This window comes from Vidua macroura, chromosome 25 (assembly GCF_024509145.1).
Source record: "Vidua macroura isolate BioBank_ID:100142 chromosome 25, ASM2450914v1, whole genome shotgun sequence".
NCBI classification, from domain to species: Eukaryota; Metazoa; Chordata; class Aves; order Passeriformes; family Viduidae; genus Vidua; species Vidua macroura.
In genome coordinates, this window is record NC_071595.1 from 517,972 (window position 1) to 533,341 (window position 15,370).

General features: G+C 60.5%; 2 protein-coding genes across 3 annotated transcripts; both read left to right on the plus strand.

Moving 5' to 3' along the window:
• Positions 1-376: 376 nt before the first annotated feature.
• Positions 377-6,905, plus strand: CSF3R (colony stimulating factor 3 receptor). 2 transcript variants are annotated; one of them, XM_053998757.1, is made up of 16 exons: positions 377-531; positions 1,306-1,401; positions 1,688-1,987; positions 2,069-2,192; positions 2,267-2,436; positions 3,096-3,250; positions 3,419-3,578; positions 4,053-4,135; positions 4,210-4,423; positions 4,582-4,770; positions 4,983-5,084; positions 5,353-5,499; positions 5,689-5,829; positions 5,962-6,052; positions 6,199-6,280; positions 6,367-6,905. In XM_053998757.1, exons 2-16 carry the CDS (start codon positions 1,332-1,334, stop codon positions 6,748-6,750), a joined length of 2,412 nt encoding a protein of 803 aa, XP_053854732.1. In that variant the 5' UTR covers positions 377-531; positions 1,306-1,331; the 3' UTR covers positions 6,751-6,905. The 2 variants fall into 2 exon arrangements, with proteins under 2 accessions (XP_053854732.1, XP_053854733.1); XM_053998758.1 differs by having other exon boundaries at positions 4,321-4,423.
• A 406-nt stretch (positions 6,906-7,311) lies between these two features.
• Positions 7,312-14,088, plus strand: MRPS15 (mitochondrial ribosomal protein S15). Its single transcript, XM_053999049.1, has 8 exons — positions 7,312-7,442; positions 8,229-8,291; positions 8,844-8,919; positions 9,617-9,665; positions 10,182-10,266; positions 11,317-11,375; positions 12,516-12,707; positions 13,910-14,088. The coding sequence occupies exons 1-8, from the start codon at positions 7,373-7,375 to the stop codon at positions 14,048-14,050; spliced, it is 735 nt and encodes a 244-aa protein (XP_053855024.1). The 5' UTR covers positions 7,312-7,372; the 3' UTR covers positions 14,051-14,088.
• Positions 14,089-15,370: the final 1,282 nt, after the last annotated feature.

Genomic DNA, 15,370 nt, shown 5'->3' on the forward strand with positions numbered 1-15,370 from the left:
ACGTGGGCACGGACACGGACGTGGGGATGTGAGCTGCTCCCAGGTGGCATCACACAGCGCTGGCAGCCACAGCCGGGTTTGCCTCCTGCCCCTTGAGCTGCTCATTCCCTGGCTCATGGCCTGCTGCCACTTTCCCCAGCGTCCCTCTGCCGTGTCCCCCAGCCCAGCCCGGCGGCCCCAGGGCAGTTGCAGTGAGGAACTGTCTGTGCCCCATCCCGGCTGTGCCAAGCCCGGCCCAGGAGCGGGCAGGGTGGAGGCCAGGCGCTGCTCAGGGCGCCCGCGCCCCCTGGGCTTTCCTGCCTGCGGCCAGCGAGGGGGTCGCAGACTTCAGGGAAGTGTTTTGCAATCACCTCCTTCAGAGCGTCACAGCAACTAACGGCCCTGGTTTTGAGGAACTAACGGGGAAAGCGGCATGTTAGCAAACACACTGAGCACGGCCAGCCGCCCGCTGCCGGAGCCCCGCGCTCGGAGCGGGCGGTGAGCGGCTGCCGGGCACACCGGGCACAGAGGAGAGGCAGGCACGGAGGCGAGGTAGGGGTGGAGGTGAGGCAGGGGTGGGTGCGTGGTGTTCAGGTCCCACTGAGCGGCATCTGGTCTGCGGCTGCTCTGCCCGTCCCCCGCCCGGGACAGCCACACGTGCCGAGTGCCCGGGGGTGGCCGCTGTCCCGCTGCCACGCTCGGGCGCTTTGCCTCCCTCTGGATGTTGGCTTGCGGGGCGAGGAGCTGTGGGCACCCGGAGCTGGGCGCAGTGTGGGCAGCTCCTCCCGGGCCACGAACGCGTCCGGGACCCATCCGGGGCAGAGGATCCGGGCAGAGGCAGCCACCGCTCCCAGGGCCATTCCCAGCAGCAGGCAGGGGACAGCCGGGAGGGGCGTGGGCAGGCCCCCGCAGCCCCGGCCAGTCCCGCTCTGCTGCTGTCGGTCATTCGCTTCCCTTTCCCAGCTTATCGCCCTCCGCCGCCCTCAAACCGCAAATCTCTGCCCGGCAGCGGCTGGAGATAGTGGAGATAAAATCAGCCCGTGCCTGCGGCCGGGCACAGGGTGCTGTGCCCGGGATGGGGTGCGGGGCCGGGACGGTGCGGAGTCTCCGGGGTCTCTCCGCTGCGCTTCCCACGCCGGCGGCTGTGGCGGCGCGGGCGGCGAGCCGGGGGCGGAGGTGTCAGAAGGGCTGCGGGAAGGGCTGACGCTGGCAGCGAAAGGACATTCTGCTCCAGGAGGAGCCGCTGACAATGGAGCCCGGCTCCCTCAGCCCACCTCGTCCCCAGCCCTTGCCGACCCCCAGGACAAGCCGCTTTCTCCGTTCCAGGTGATGCCAAAGCCACGGAGGAGACCATGGCCAGGCGCGGTGCTGGGACACCCTTCCTGCGGCAGCTCTCCCTGCTCCTGCTCCTCCACCTGGGCGGTGAGTGCGGTCCATCCCGTCCTGTCCCACAGCCACAGCACCCCCAGCACCCTGTGCCCAGCCGGGCTGGCCGGGGCCCCGGGGCAGGCAGGAACGGCGGCAGCACGGGCAGGATGGGGCCTGGCACGTGCTGGTGCCTTGCCCAACGCTTGGCTCTTCCTCTCCAGAGAGGGGGGCCCGTCTAAGGGAAGAGGCTCGTCCCTATGTCCTGCCTGGGCGCTGAGGAGCTGAGATGGCTTTGTCACAGCTTTGTGCCCAGGATGTGACATGTTTTTCCTGCCCACAGGGACACTGGGCTGCGCCTCAGTGACTGTGAGCCCCCGCATTGTGCCCCTGGGCTCGGCTGTCACAGCATCCTGCACCATCCAGAGAGAGCTCTGCCACGGCTTGGAGCAGGGGAAGGTCCGGATCAGCTGGATGCTGGACAACAAGCTCGTGGCTGGGAGCCAGCGCCAGGGTCCAGGAGGCACAGAGGTGTCCAACCTCACCCTGCCCCGGTTCAACCACACGCAGGCCAGGCTGTTCTGCTGCGTGGAGTGGAATGGGACCAGGCAGCGCGTTGGCATGGCCGAGATCAGGGCGGGCTGTAAGTCTGCTGCCACTGCGGGTCACCCGCCTCCCCAGCAGGGATGGGCACTTGCTCAGGCTCTTTCCCGTTCTCCCCCAGACCCTCCTGCAAAGCCCCTCAACCTCAGCTGCGTCCTGAACCTCAGTGACTACGGGCTGACGTGCCAATGGGAGCAGGGAACCCACAGCCACCTCCCCACCAGCTTCGTGCTGAAATGCACCGGGTAAGTCCCGGGACCATGGTCCCCTGCCAAACCCCACAGCGAGGGCCCCGAGCCCACTGCCCTGTGTGCCGCAGGAGCGGGGCCCGGGCAGTGACGGGCTGCACCCCGCGAGGAGGGCACAGCCACTGCACCGTGCCACGCCGGCTGCTCCAGCTGTACCGGCAAATGGAGATCTGGGTGTCTGCCACCAACGCCCTGGGCACGGCCGAGTCCGAGCATCTCTGCATCGACCCCATGGACGTGGGTGAGTGACGGCGCAGAGGCCGGGGGCCAGGGAAGCTCGGTGGCGGTGACAGGGGTATTAAAGTGACATTAAAGCACGCTGGGCTCCCAGGTCCCGTTTTACAGGCAGCCCCGTGATGGATGTCCTGCCGGGATGAATCGGTGCCAGCGCCGCGCTGCAGAGCGAGCGGCGCGCACGGCGGGTTATGAGCTGCCAGTTGACCTGCTGCACTCCACAGCTCCTGCAGCAATTGATTACCCATTTATTCAGCAGCTCTATTAATAATGGATCCAGTGCCCATAAACTATTTATAAAAGGAGCCTTCCCAGATGGAGAGACTTATCCTCCCTGATCTGGGGCTGGGGAAGGGCTGCCCAGGAGCCAGCTGAGCTCTCCCATGCCTGTGCCACACTCTCACCCCCAAGCCTACCCAAATGTGGGGTGTTCCAGGCACCAGGCCCCATGGAATCTGTTTTCCCTGCATAGGCATTAATGCAGAGCTGTGCCGGTGTTTCGCCCACGGGCATTACTCCATCCCAAGCAGGGGTACACACACTGGCTCCTGTCCCTTGCCCCCAGCCATTCTTGTACATGTTTTGGGGTGATTTCCCCTATTTCCTGCTGCAGCCAGGGTGCTGCCCACCACACACCTCTCCAACTGTCCCCTGCCCTTCCTACAGCCAAGCTGGACCCCCCAACCCTGCAGAGCATCCAGTCCATCCCCTTCCAGACCGACTGCATTGCCCTGGCCTGGGACGTGGCGTGGGGCACAGAGCACATGGAGCTGCAGTGTGAGCTGCGCTACCGGGCACCCGAGGACCCTGCCTGGGCCCTGGTGAGTGCTGCTGGGGCAGGGGGACCGGGCAGGAGCCGGGACCCTCCCTCTGCTCCAAGCAGTGGGAGCAGAAGGGTCCCCATGTGAGTGGGACAGCAAGGGCCCACAGCAGGGCCAGCCCCTGCCCGAGGCAGGAGCCGGCACAGCCCTCGTTCCGGCTGCCACCAGGTCACCGGCATCATCGGCCAGGCCGGCTCCGCGCAGCGCTGCGGCTTCCTCTTCGGCACGCAGTACCGCTTCCAGATGCGGTGCCGGCGGAGCTCGGCGTCGGCGTTGGCCTCCTGGAGCGAGTGGAGCCCGGGCAGGAACTACACCACCCACGAGAAAGGTGAGTGTCAGTCACCCGGGGGGTCCCCTTTGCCCAAGCAGACGGCACAGCGCTGGGGACACAGGGCACAGTGCTGGGGACACAGGGCACAGCTCTGGGGACACACGGCAGAGCGCTGGGGACACAGGGCACAGCACAACACTGGGGACACACGGCACAGCGCTGGGGACACACGGCACAGTGCTGGGGACACAGGGCACAGCCCTGGGGACACAGGGCACAGCGCTGGGGACACACGGCACAGCTCTGGGGACACACAGCAGAGCACAACACTGGGGACACAGGGCACAGTGCTGGGGACACATGGCATAGCACTGAGGACAGAGGGCACAGCTCTGGGCACACAGGGCACAGCACTGAGGACACATGGCAGAGCCCTGGGGACACACGGCACAGCTCTGGGGACACATGGCAGAGCGCTGGGGACACAGCCACGCGGGCCCCTCTCAGCTTCTCCCACCCCTCCCGTTGCAGCCCCCACAGGGAAGCTGGACGCGTGGTGGGGGGCTCAGCCGGCCGGGCCCGGGGGGCGGCTGGAGGTGCAGCTGCGCTGGAAGGTGAGCAGGGGCGGGCGGGGGCATTCCTGAGATCCCCGCAGGGACTGCCACCCACACGCCCCGCCCGCACCCAGGCCCCACGGCAGCGGGAGGCCAACGGGCGAGTGCTGGGCTACCGCGTCACCCTGGGCCCCCGGAGGAGGGGCAGGGACCCCCCCACCATCTGCAACACCACCCACACCCAGTGCAACTTCTCGGTGCCCGCGGCGACCAGGAGGGTCTATCTGTCAGCCTACAACGCCGCCGGCGAGTCGGCACCGACCGAGGTCATCCTCCTGGAGAGGAAAGGTGAGGGCAGCGCCCGAAACCTCCGCGTGTGCCCCCGGGCTCCGCTCGCCCCGAGCAGGCTGCACAGGGCAAGGAGAGGGCAGAAACCCGGGCGCACAGGGGGAGATGTGGGAGAGGTGCTCCCCTCTCCCGCCATCCCGGCTGCTGGTGCCACGCAGGTCAGCCCCTGGCCGGGCTCCGGGCTGTGCCCGGGGGCGAGCGCAGCCTCTGGGTGCACTGGGAGGCACCGCTGGCCCCAGCGATCGCCTACGTCCTGGAGTGGCAGCGGGTGACGGCAGAGCCTGGGCACTGCAGCGCCTGCTGGCAGATGGAGCGTGACGGGACAGCCACCACAGCCCTTCTCCAGGGTAAGTGGGGGCTGCCAGGGAGCCCTGACCCCCTGGTCAGCTGTCCCAGGGGGCTGGCACCCATCCCGACCAAACCAGGACCAAGCCGTGCCCCCAGCCCACTTCCCACCCTCCCTCCTCCCTCTGGATCCACCCCCAGGGTGGGTGGGCGGGTGCGGGGGGGTCTCAGCAGCCAGGCCTGAGCTCCCGGCCCCCTCTGCTTTCCACTGCAGATGGCATCGAGCCTTTCCAGCGCTACAACATCTCACTGTACCCCCTCTACGAGGGCACTGTCGGGGTGCCCGTGCACACCACAGCCTACTCCCAGCAGAAGGGTACGTGGGAAGGGTGCCCCACCACCAGGACTTTGCCCTTCCAAAAGGAGCAACAACCTCTTCCCCGTGTACCCCAAATCCAGGGGCTGTACCAAAGAGCTCAGCTTGGGGGGCTGGATTTGTCTCATCTCTGAGCGTGCTCTCAGCCCCCCTACGGCATGGGCAGGTCCTGACGCCCACACCTTGGGAGTGGGACCCCCCCAGCAGTTCCCACCCGAGGCAGTGGCTCTGCTCAGCACTCGGTCCCCCCTTGTCCTGCTCTTTCCAGCGCCATCCCATGCCCCCAAGCTTCACCTGAAGAGGATCAGCAAGTCAGAGGCCGAGCTGTGCTGGGAGCCGCTGCCAGTGGAGGTGCAGAACGGCTTCATCACCAGCTACACCATCTTCTGGGCCAGCAGCATCACCGGCACGGCCAGTGAGTCCTGCCCACAGCACCACTGACCTTGCCCTCTGCCCCGCCGTGCTGGGTGGAGCTATCAGGAGTCCCTGTGTCCTCCTCAGAGAGGGTCAGGGAGTTGTGTGCGCCCCTCGCAGTGCCAGCAGAGACCTGAGGGCTGCGCAGGTGGGGGCGTTCTGCCACACCAACAGCCCCGTGTGTCCCCAGGCGCCACCCTGAATCCTTCCCTCAGCTCCTTTGCCATCCGGGGGCTGAAGCCATCGACCCTGTACAAGGTGCACATCATGGCATCCACGGCTGCTGGCAGCACCAACGGCACCAGCCTGACCCTGGTGACCACAGTGCTGGGTGAGGGCTGCGGCCACCCGGGGCGAGGGGACGAGGGAGGGGACCTGCAGCCCCTGGTCCTGCCCGGCCTCACGGCACGGCGCAGCTGGCGGTGCCCGCCGCAGCTCCCTGCGACCCTGTCCCTCTTCCCAGATGACACCGAGATCCAGCTCCTCTTCCTGAGCCTGGGGCTGGTCTTTGCCGGGCTCATGGTGTTGCTCATCTGCTTCCAGAAGAACGAGCGGTGGGTAGCAGAGCCCTGCCCCGGGCTGGGCCGCCGGTGGGACGGGGTGGCCTCGCAGCGCTGACATCCCGCCGGGAGCTGGCTGGGAACCGGCGCAGCGCTGAGGCCGCCCATTCCAGCCGTGCCCTCACCCCCGTGGTCCCCAGGATGAAGGAGCAGCTCTGGCCCAGCGTCCCCGACCCCGCCAACAGCAGCCTGGGCAAGTGGGTGCCGGCAGCGGTGCCGCAGGTGAGAGCGGGCGGCTGCTCCCGCACGGCCCCGGGAGGGACAGCGGGGACAGCGGGCACCGCCCGTGACCTCCCGCTGCTCGCCAGGAGCCGCTCCCGGTCCTCGCCGCGAGGGAGCCCGGCCCGGCCGCCATCTCCACGGTGACCGTGCTGGAGGGGGAGCCGGGCAAGCAGCCGGGGAAGGAGCGCCCCGCCCTGGGCGCCGCGCCCCCGGCGCTGCCGCGGCCCTATGTGCGGCAGGAGGGTCCCGGGGAGCCCGTGCAGTACGCGCGGGTGGGCGCCGCGGGGTACCGGGGGCAGCGGCTGCTGCCCGAGCCCGCTCCCCGCTTCTACGAGAACCTGCGAGGCCGCGGGGACGGCGGCGGCGGGGGGGACTGGGGGTTCCTGGAGGAGCCCCCCGCCACCTTCCCGCTGCTGCAGGGGCTGCGCATCGGCGGGGCCGAGGAGCTGCACGAGTGCCGGGCGGACTAGCGCGGGATGGAGCCGGGCAGCGACACCGGGAGCCCCGCGATGCGGGGTCCACCCGCGGGGCTCCAGCCGCACCCCGGGGCGCTGCCCGGCCCCAGCCCGCTCTCTGTGCGTGTCCCCTCCCGAACTTCTCCCTCCGAAATAAACGGGGACGTGCTGAGAACAACACGGGCGTCCCTGCGGGAAGGGAACGGGGACGGGGACGGGACAGGACGGGAACCAGGACCGGGACCGGACCAGAACGGGGACGGGACCGAGACGAGGATGGGGCTGGGGATGGGGATGGGGATGGGGATGGGGATGGGGATGGGGACGGAACCGAGACGGGCACAGGACAGGGATCGGGACCGGGACGAGGACGGGGACAGGTAGGAGACGAAACCGAGACGGAGATGGAGATGTGACCTGGATGGCGACGGGGACAGTTAGGGGACAGGGACGAGGATGGGGACGGGTAGGGGACCGGGACCGGGACCGGGACCGGGATGAAGACGGGGACGGGACCAGGATCCTGGACGGCCATCGACGCGCTCGGCGTTCGCTCCCTCCGCCCTGTCTCGGCGCTCGGCAGGCGCGCCTGGGCAAGATGGCGGCGCCCATGGCGGCGTGTCGGTGAGCGCGGGCCATGCTGGCGCTGCTGGGCCGCGGCCTGGCCGGGCCGGCCCGCGCCGCCCTGCTGGGCAGGGCAGAGCCCGGTGAGGGGCACGGGGGGCTCGGGAGGGTGGAAATTCCCGCTGGAGGAATTGGGAGCGGCCGGGGCCGCGGTGGGAGCCGAGGGTGCGGGGAAGGGGCGGTCTCGGGGTGGCCGGGGGCCACTCAGGGGGCCACACACCGGGCTCGTGGTCTGTCCCCCCTGAAACCAGACGGGCTGACCTTGGGGGTACCCGGGGTGCGGGCGGGAGGCCGGGGGTCCCTCGGAGCAGCGGGGGCGAGCGCGGGTGGCCGGGCCGGGCCCAGGCGAGTGGCCTGAAGCGGGTCCTGGTCCCAGCAGCAGGGCCCTGGAAGAGCGGCTGGAAGAGTTTGTTCTTGAAAGCTCAGAGAATGACGAAGTCGCGGCTGCTGCTGAATATTCGCGTCTGTGTCAGACAGAGGTTGTCCCCGCGTTGTCCCCAGGTGTCACTGGCCCTGAGCTCTGACGCTGCGGTGGGCCAGAGCAGCCCGTCCACGTCGCTAATGGGGTTAATTAATCAGTTAATTCAGCCGTTTGAACGCTCTAGGTGAAGGCGTTTGCCCGCGGGAGCCCTCGCTGTGCCCAGTGTGTGCAGTCAGTTCTGCTGCTCCAGCCCTGGCATTTGCCCACTCGGGCAGCACAGCCTGGCTTGTGGCAGCACCGTGTGAGAGCCACCCTGGGCTACCCCACACACCTCTGGGACTAAGGACCTGGGCACCGAGCACCCAGGGTCTCACACCGAGCAGTATTTGGCCGTGCAGAGCTGGAGGGCTGCACACAAGTCTGAATCCTTTCTGTTTCTCCCTCCCAGCCTGCAGTCCTGTGCTCCAGGCAGCCAGGGGCTATGCCAGACCTGTGACAAGGAAGAGGAAAGGTATGTCAGGACCCACAGGACCCAGTGTTTTGCTGTTGGCATGCTCAGAGCTGTACCCTCATGGCACAGAAATCATTCCAGAAATAGTTCCTTGCAAGCTCAGGAGTTACTCATGAAGTTCCCCTCCTCCTCAGTGTGGGGAGATGAGCAATTGTCAGTAGCAGGAGATCTGTGAGGGTGGGGAGGGCCTGGCACAGGGTGCCCAGAGAAGCTCCTGGATCCCTGGAGGTGTCCAAGGCCAGGCTGGACGGGGCTTGGAGCAGCCTGGGACAGTGCAAAGTGTCCCTGCCCATGGCAGGGGGTGGAATCAGAGCACAAACTCTTCATTCTGTGATCTCTGGGCTCAGTGGGTTGCTGTAAGTACATGTGCACCATATTGTAAATACACAGTGCTCAAGGGATGAGACTGAACCTATTTTTTTCACTCAGTTCCTGCCCCCTTGGCTGGATCTGCTCCCTTCTCCTCGTGTGGAGCACACAGCCAGTTTCCTTCAGAACATGTCAGAGCTCTGACGTTGTCCTGCTCTTCCTCAAATGTTTCTCTCTCTGTAGACATCCCCAGCCACCTGGACGACCTTCCTCCCACCATGCTGAAGAAGGATTATGCCAATCTCCCAGTAATGAACAGGTGTGGACAGGGAGAGGGAATGGCTGCTCTCTCCAGGGGTTTGTTCCTTACCTGTAACCATGGTGTGTGGAGGCTGTCACCTGCTCACTAATTAGTTATTAATGCTCTGTGGGCACAAAAGTGGCACTTTGAAATCAAATTTACAGACACAGACAGTGGTCAGGGCTTGATTGTTCATTCCATGTGAGATCAAGTGCTGGTTGCCCACACCCTCTGTGGGCTTTGTAGTCCATAAGAAAAAAAAAAATAAAAAGGAAATAATCTTGAAATAGTAGAAACAATCATCTTGCAAATGATCCGTGCCTGTCCTGAGCTCAGGTGGTGGAGAGTGCCATTAAACAGCTCCCCACGAGTTCAGCTGCTGCCAGATTTGGGCTCTGATGCAGAGCTGCTCGTGTGTGGTGCAGGGAGGGCCCCCAGTGGCCCGACTGTGACTTTCACTGCTCTCTGAAGGAACCAGCCTTAAAATTCAATATTTTTTTGCAGCAAAACTACTCTATATTCCTGTAATGCAAGCCATGATTTTGCTTAGGAAAGTGAGCACCAGTTTATGCTGCCAGGTTTGGGAGGGGAGAAGAGTCCCTGTAAATTTGTAGAGTAAATTAAAGCTGAGAAAAGTGAGTGTGTTCTGAGAACCTGAGTTCATTTCTGTTGTTAAATAGACTTGTTTATAAGCTCATCTGCCATCTCCTTGCAGCGTGGATGATGTGGTGAAACGGCTGCTGTCCCTGGAAATGGCAAGTCAGGTCAGTGTCATTCTGCTTGCTTGAAAAGAAAATAGATTTAATGAGCACCTTCATGTGAGACTTGTCTCTGTTGTTAAATATCTTTCACTTATTGGATTTTTAAGTGGTTGTAAATATGGGGTGATGAAATACAGGCTTTGCTCTTAAAATTTATCACACTAAAGTGGTAACAATTACATATTAAAATGAGAGAAGAAATTATGCAGGGGTGACAGGGCAGTGAGCTCTTTTGCTGCTCGTGGCTGACCCCCTGTGTTCTAGAAACCATTGCATGGACAGCAGATGTTCTTCAAGTTAATTTTACGTTCCACATGCCCAGAAAACGAACAGGTAGGAAAGTGGCACAAAGATCTCTGTGCCATTCCTCTATGCTTGCCACTTCAGCTTAAAAAGATGAAAAAGCACTGAGTAAAGGTGTGAATTGCAAAGCCTTTCCCTGGTGTTTGGGAAGAGAGCTGAGTGTCTCTGACCTCTGGTGTTCTGGGACAGTGACAACCTCTTTTCTGTGCCCCACAGAAGGAGAAGTTGAAGGTAAAGACACAGCAGCTGGTGGAGAAGGTCAGGAGGTCTCCCAATGACAATGGCTCCTTTGAGGTGCAAGGCAAGTTAAAAAAGGGAAGGGTTTTGTTGGCAGATGAAACATCTCTGCTTCTATTCAGCTGTTCCCACCCCAGCACTTCCAGCTTGCTGTATAATTGAGGAGAATCTCCTCCAGGAGAGCTGCTGGGAGGCAGGTAGCCTGCAGGATGCCCTGCAGGACTGCTCCAGGTCTGGAAGTGTTGCAGAGGCTGCTGGGGTGCTTCCAAATTCCTGCTCCACATCCACCCTCCAAAGGCAGTGTGTGCATTATTCTGCTTGGAGTGCTTCTGTGACTTGAGGCACTGAGCTGCAGCTGTTACTAAAATGAACCAAATTCAGCCACAGAACCCAAATTTTTCTCTGCATCAGAGAGCTGTGGCTGAGGCACAGTGGGGACAATGCAGGGACAAAGGTCATGTTGCACTGACCAACACTGACAGCTCCTTTGTCATCAGCAGAGCCCTTGAGTTCCTCAGGATGCCACCGAAATCCCAAAGACCTGGCTGCTGCCCTTGGGAAAAAAATAAAACCTTTATTGCTGTCTGCTCCCCCAGAGCTTAAATAAATACCATGAGGTGAAATAAATGTCAAATCACTGGGAATTGAATGAGTGCAAGAGGAATAAATTCACATACAAATGTACATGATGTGTTGCTAAAATCTTACCCTCCAATTAAGCAGCCTCATAACAGTCACAGCCCTGCAGGTGGTGTGTTCTTGTTTGTTGTGCTCTGTGCAGTGGGCAGGGGCTGCTGTGGGCAGTGTTTTCCTGTGGACACTGTTTGCTGTGGGCAGTGTGTTTTGTGCTGCTGTGGGCAGTGTTTTCCTGTGGCCAGTGTTTTCCTGTGGACACTGTTTGCTGTGGGCAGTGTGTTTTGTGCTGCTGTGGGCAGTGTTTTCCTGTGGACACTTTGCTGTGGGCAGTGTTTTGCCATGGGCAGTCCCTGCTGTGCTGCTGCAGGTACCTGCAGGGGCAGCAGTGCTCAGCTGGCAGCTTGAGGCAAGGCAGATGATCCTGGATCACCTGGGAAAGCTGCTGCTCTCACACAGCTTCTCTCTCTGTCCTTTACAGTCGCTGTTTTGACTGCCAAGATACGCACGCTCGAGGAGCACCTCCAGAGGCACCCCAAGGTAACTCAGGGATCTGAGCCCACAGCTGCTCAGGTGGTTTCCTCAGTTTATAACGAAAGGATTTTAATCCTGGGGATTATGGCTTTCCTAAGGAGGCTTATGAAATAGTTACAGCTGCTCCCTGAGCTGCTGGCTCAGGCACAGCTGGATTCTCGCCCACTCTGATCTGCGTTCTGGTTTGTTACTGTAGTGGAGGAAACAGCTGAGAGATTCCTTTGGGCAGGGTTGAGCTCCGTTTCTCCTCGCTGCAGATGTGGCTTCACCACTTAGTTTTCACTAATTAATGAAAGCAGATGCAGTAATACACAAAGAGTCAAGTCTGTGTTTGTTCTGCTCATGGAAATGTTTGGTGGACAACACTGTGTGAATGTCCCACACCCCTGCCTGCAGCTACCTGGGTTCAGGCCCAAATTTGAGACATCTTGCCTGAATTTATGTTCATAAAACAGATATCAAAGATTCTTTATGCAGGGCAGAAGGTGGGAAATGGATTGATAACTGCATTTGAAAGAAGTGCATAATTGTTACTCATGAAAGCTTGAAGAGTACAAGAGGACAGAATTGAGCTTTTTACTACAAACCACCAGAAGCTGTACCAAGTGTTGAAGTTGGACCTTTTGGAATTCCTGGCTGAATTTTTTACATGAATCACTTGTATAGGACAGGGAGATGTCTCCTGTGAGGGATTGCCCTGACTGGTGTGGCTCAGGCTACGCTTGTGCCCTTCCAAAGAACAGCCAGACAGAGCCAAGTCACAGATTATTTTCATATTTAATTTCTGGCAAAACAAAGATAAATGCTTCTGTTATTCTGAAGCAGCACACTTCAAGAGAAGCAGGTTTTAGCCAGAAGACCTTCTCTGCAGCTTTGGCACAGCCTGAATCTGTACACAAGCTGAAAACAGTCTTCAGGGAAGGTGAAGGAGCAACCATGGAAGGGAGAAAGCAATTCCAGTGCAAAGTAAATTGCATCTCCTTGGGTCAGCTTGTGCTGACCTGATGTACTCGCAGCACCTGCCAACAGAAGTTGTTCTAAGACTCTGTCCTTAACCTTTCAGCCCAAATCTGCTCTATTCTCAGCAATTTACTGGACAGGCAGGACAATCTGCCTGCAGTGGAGTGAACCTCGGGTGCTTTGCAGGACAAAAAGAACCGCAGGTTCATGCTGATGGGTCTGGACCGGCGGAGGAAGATGCTGGGGTACCTGCGCCGGGTCAACTACAGCACCTTTGAGAAGACCTGCAGAGAGCTGGGCATCCAGTACAGCCCGCCCCAGCCCTACGCCCGCCGCGTCACCAAGCGCTGGCTGGTCAAGAAGGCTTTGTGCATCAAGGTATGGAGCAGCTGGACAGGGAAAAACCCCTCTGTGAAAGTCCGGGAAATGAATTTGTAGAGGAACGTGGCAGGCACATTCTTCTCTCCGTCAGGATTTTTTCATAGAGGAGCACAGAGAGAAGAATGTGCCTGCCACAGAGAATTCTTAAAGTTTGGTAGAAGTTAATGTCAGCCCAGCTCCTGGGCTGTTTGGGGCACAGCAGGTTGCTTTGCAATGGGAAGGAGTTTCCAGGAATAAATTTGTAAATCTTGTGCAGATGCAGCACATGCAATTGTGTGAAATTCAAATAGCATGTATTTGTATGTAAAATTTGAGATAGGAAATATTTTTATAATCTGATGGTGTTAGATTGTAGGAGTTGAATGTATCTTTTACTGCATTGTTAAAATATGGGGAGTTTAAGTCACTGCTTTTAATAGCTTTTTTAAACTTTTTAATATTATAATGTGAGATGTCAGAAAAGAGCCTAATCCAACATAAAAGTTAGAAATAGAAAAGTTGGACTGATAGCCAAGTCCTCTTAAGCCAGGCTTTGACTTTGATCCTGTCTGCAGAGAACTGCCTGAGCTCAGCCAAGAGCTGCATGGGGGACATTGGTGTCACGGGCACTGACACATGCTGGACTCAGACACTTCAGGCTGGGCCACTGGTTTGCTCAAAAATGTGTTACTCAAACCATCTTTTTTCTCAAATCCTGGTATGGGAACCAATACGTGAGATAATTTGATGGCAGTTTGGAACAGAAACGTGGGTGCACCCATTGTCTGCCCTGATTTGCTCAGAATATACGAGTGTAACTGCTGCATGCAGCAGATTTTGGTATAACTGAGCAGAACCAAAAGCTGGACTCACCTTAGGTTTTTAAATGCTAAATTTTAGTCCAATTAAATTATAACCAAAGGACTGGACCAGAGGTGTCCAAGGAATGACTAGACATGGCACTCAGTGCTCTGGCCTGGTTGACAAGGTGGGGATGGGTCACAGGTTGGACTCTGTGCTCTCAGAAGTCTTTTCCAACCTGAATGATTCAGTAACTGACTGGGTGGCTGTGACAGAATAATCTCAGATGGTTCCCTGGAGCAAGGAAGGCACAGAGGGAGGATTTGATCTGGCTCCTGCTGAAGCTGCTCTGCCTGCAGCAGACAGCCTGGGCAGCAGCTCTGCAGGCAGCTTTATTTCTCTCCCTTCTGCTTCCACAGGTGTTCCAGGAGAAGCAGAAGCTGAAAGCAGCCGAGAGACTGAAGCAGAGGAGAGAGTGGCAGGCGAGAGCAAGGGCTGCACGGGAGCAGCAGGAGAAACGGGTGCAGGAGAAGGAGGCACAGGAGGGGACACGTGTGTAGTGGCACAGCCAGGCTGACAATAAACACCTGCCCAAAGACCTGAAGCCTCTTTGCTCATGTGGTGTGGTCTGCGCTGTTGTGAGCACCTGGGAAGGGCAGCTGGTGGTTTGAGTGGTTCTGAAGTTTAATTTCAGGCCGAGTGCTGGGCAGGTCGGGCTGTGAGAGGACCTGGGGGCTCCAGCATCACCCTGCAGGTCTGTCAGCGGGAACAGCTCAAGGCCTGCCTGTGTCCTGTCAGCACAGCCAGTCCAGAGGTTTGCGCTGCCACGTTTTCTTACATATTTATAAACTGAAACTTAAGACATTTAGATTGGACATGATGAATAAATTCTTCCCTGTGAGGGTGGGCAGGCCCTGGCACAGGGTGCCCAGAGAAGCTGTTGCTGCCCCTGGATCCCTGGCAGTGCCCAAGGCCAGGTTGGACGGGGTTTGGAGCACCCAGGGACAGTGGGAGGTGTCCCTGCCCATCGCAGGGGGTGGCACCAGATGGGCTTTGAGGTCACTTCCAACACAAACCACTGCTCACATGCACTGGGGCTGTGCTTGTGCGCCGGGATGCTCCACACAGGGACCGGGGCAATGTGCACACGGGCAGGGACCGTGCACACACAGACAGGGACCGTGCACACACGGGCAGGGACCGTGCACACAGGGACAGGGACCGTGCACACACGGACAGGGACCGTGCACACACAGACAGGGACCGTGCACACACAGACAGGGACCGTGCACACACGGGCAGGGATGATGCACACATGGATCGGGATGATGTGCACGTGCACCAGGGACGGTGCACACACGCACCGGGGTTGATGCACACACACCGGGAGGATGCACGCTCACACCGGGGTTGATGCACACACGCACCGGGAGGATGCACACTCACACCGGGACGATGCACACTCACACCGGGAGGATGCACACACGCACCGGGACGATGCGCACATGATCACGGCGATGCGCACACTCACACCGGGACGATGCGCACTCACACCGGGGTTGATGCACACACGCACCGGGACGATGCGCACACTCACACCGGGAGGATGCGCAGGCGCGCCCCGGCCGGCCAAGACGGCGCTCCCCGATTGGCCCCGCGGCTGCCCGGCAACGGCGGCGGCGGAGCGGGGAGCGGGGAGCGGGGCCGAGCCCGGAGCGGGGCCGAGCCCGGAGCGGGGCCGTGCCGGGAGCGGGGCCGAGCCCGGAGCGGGGCCGTGCCCGGAGCGGGGCCGTGCCCGGAGCGGCGCCGAGCCCGGAGCGGGGCCGTGCCGGGAGCGGGGAGCGGGGCCGAGCCCGGAGCGGGGAGCGAGGATCGGGGCC

Bases quoted from the DNA above. Each gene is read 5' to 3' on its own strand.
- CSF3R (XM_053998757.1), top strand. From the start codon at position 1,332: ATGGCCAGGCGCGGTGCTGGGACACCCTTCCTGCGGCAGCTCTCCCTG. The intron at 5,085-5,352 runs GTACGTGGGAAG...TGCTCTTTCCAG, and splicing joins AGCCTACTCCCAGCAGAAGG to CGCCATCCCATGCCCCCAAG. The intron at 5,830-5,961 runs GTGAGGGCTGCG...CCCTCTTCCCAG, and splicing joins CCTGGTGACCACAGTGCTGG to ATGACACCGAGATCCAGCTC.
- MRPS15 (XM_053999049.1), top strand. From the start codon at position 7,373: ATGCTGGCGCTGCTGGGCCGCGGCCTGGCCGGGCCGGCCCGCGCCGCC. The intron at 7,443-8,228 runs GTGAGGGGCACG...TCTCCCTCCCAG, and splicing joins GCTGGGCAGGGCAGAGCCCG to CCTGCAGTCCTGTGCTCCAG. The intron at 10,267-11,316 runs GCAAGTTAAAAA...TGTCCTTTACAG, and splicing joins TGGCTCCTTTGAGGTGCAAG to TCGCTGTTTTGACTGCCAAG.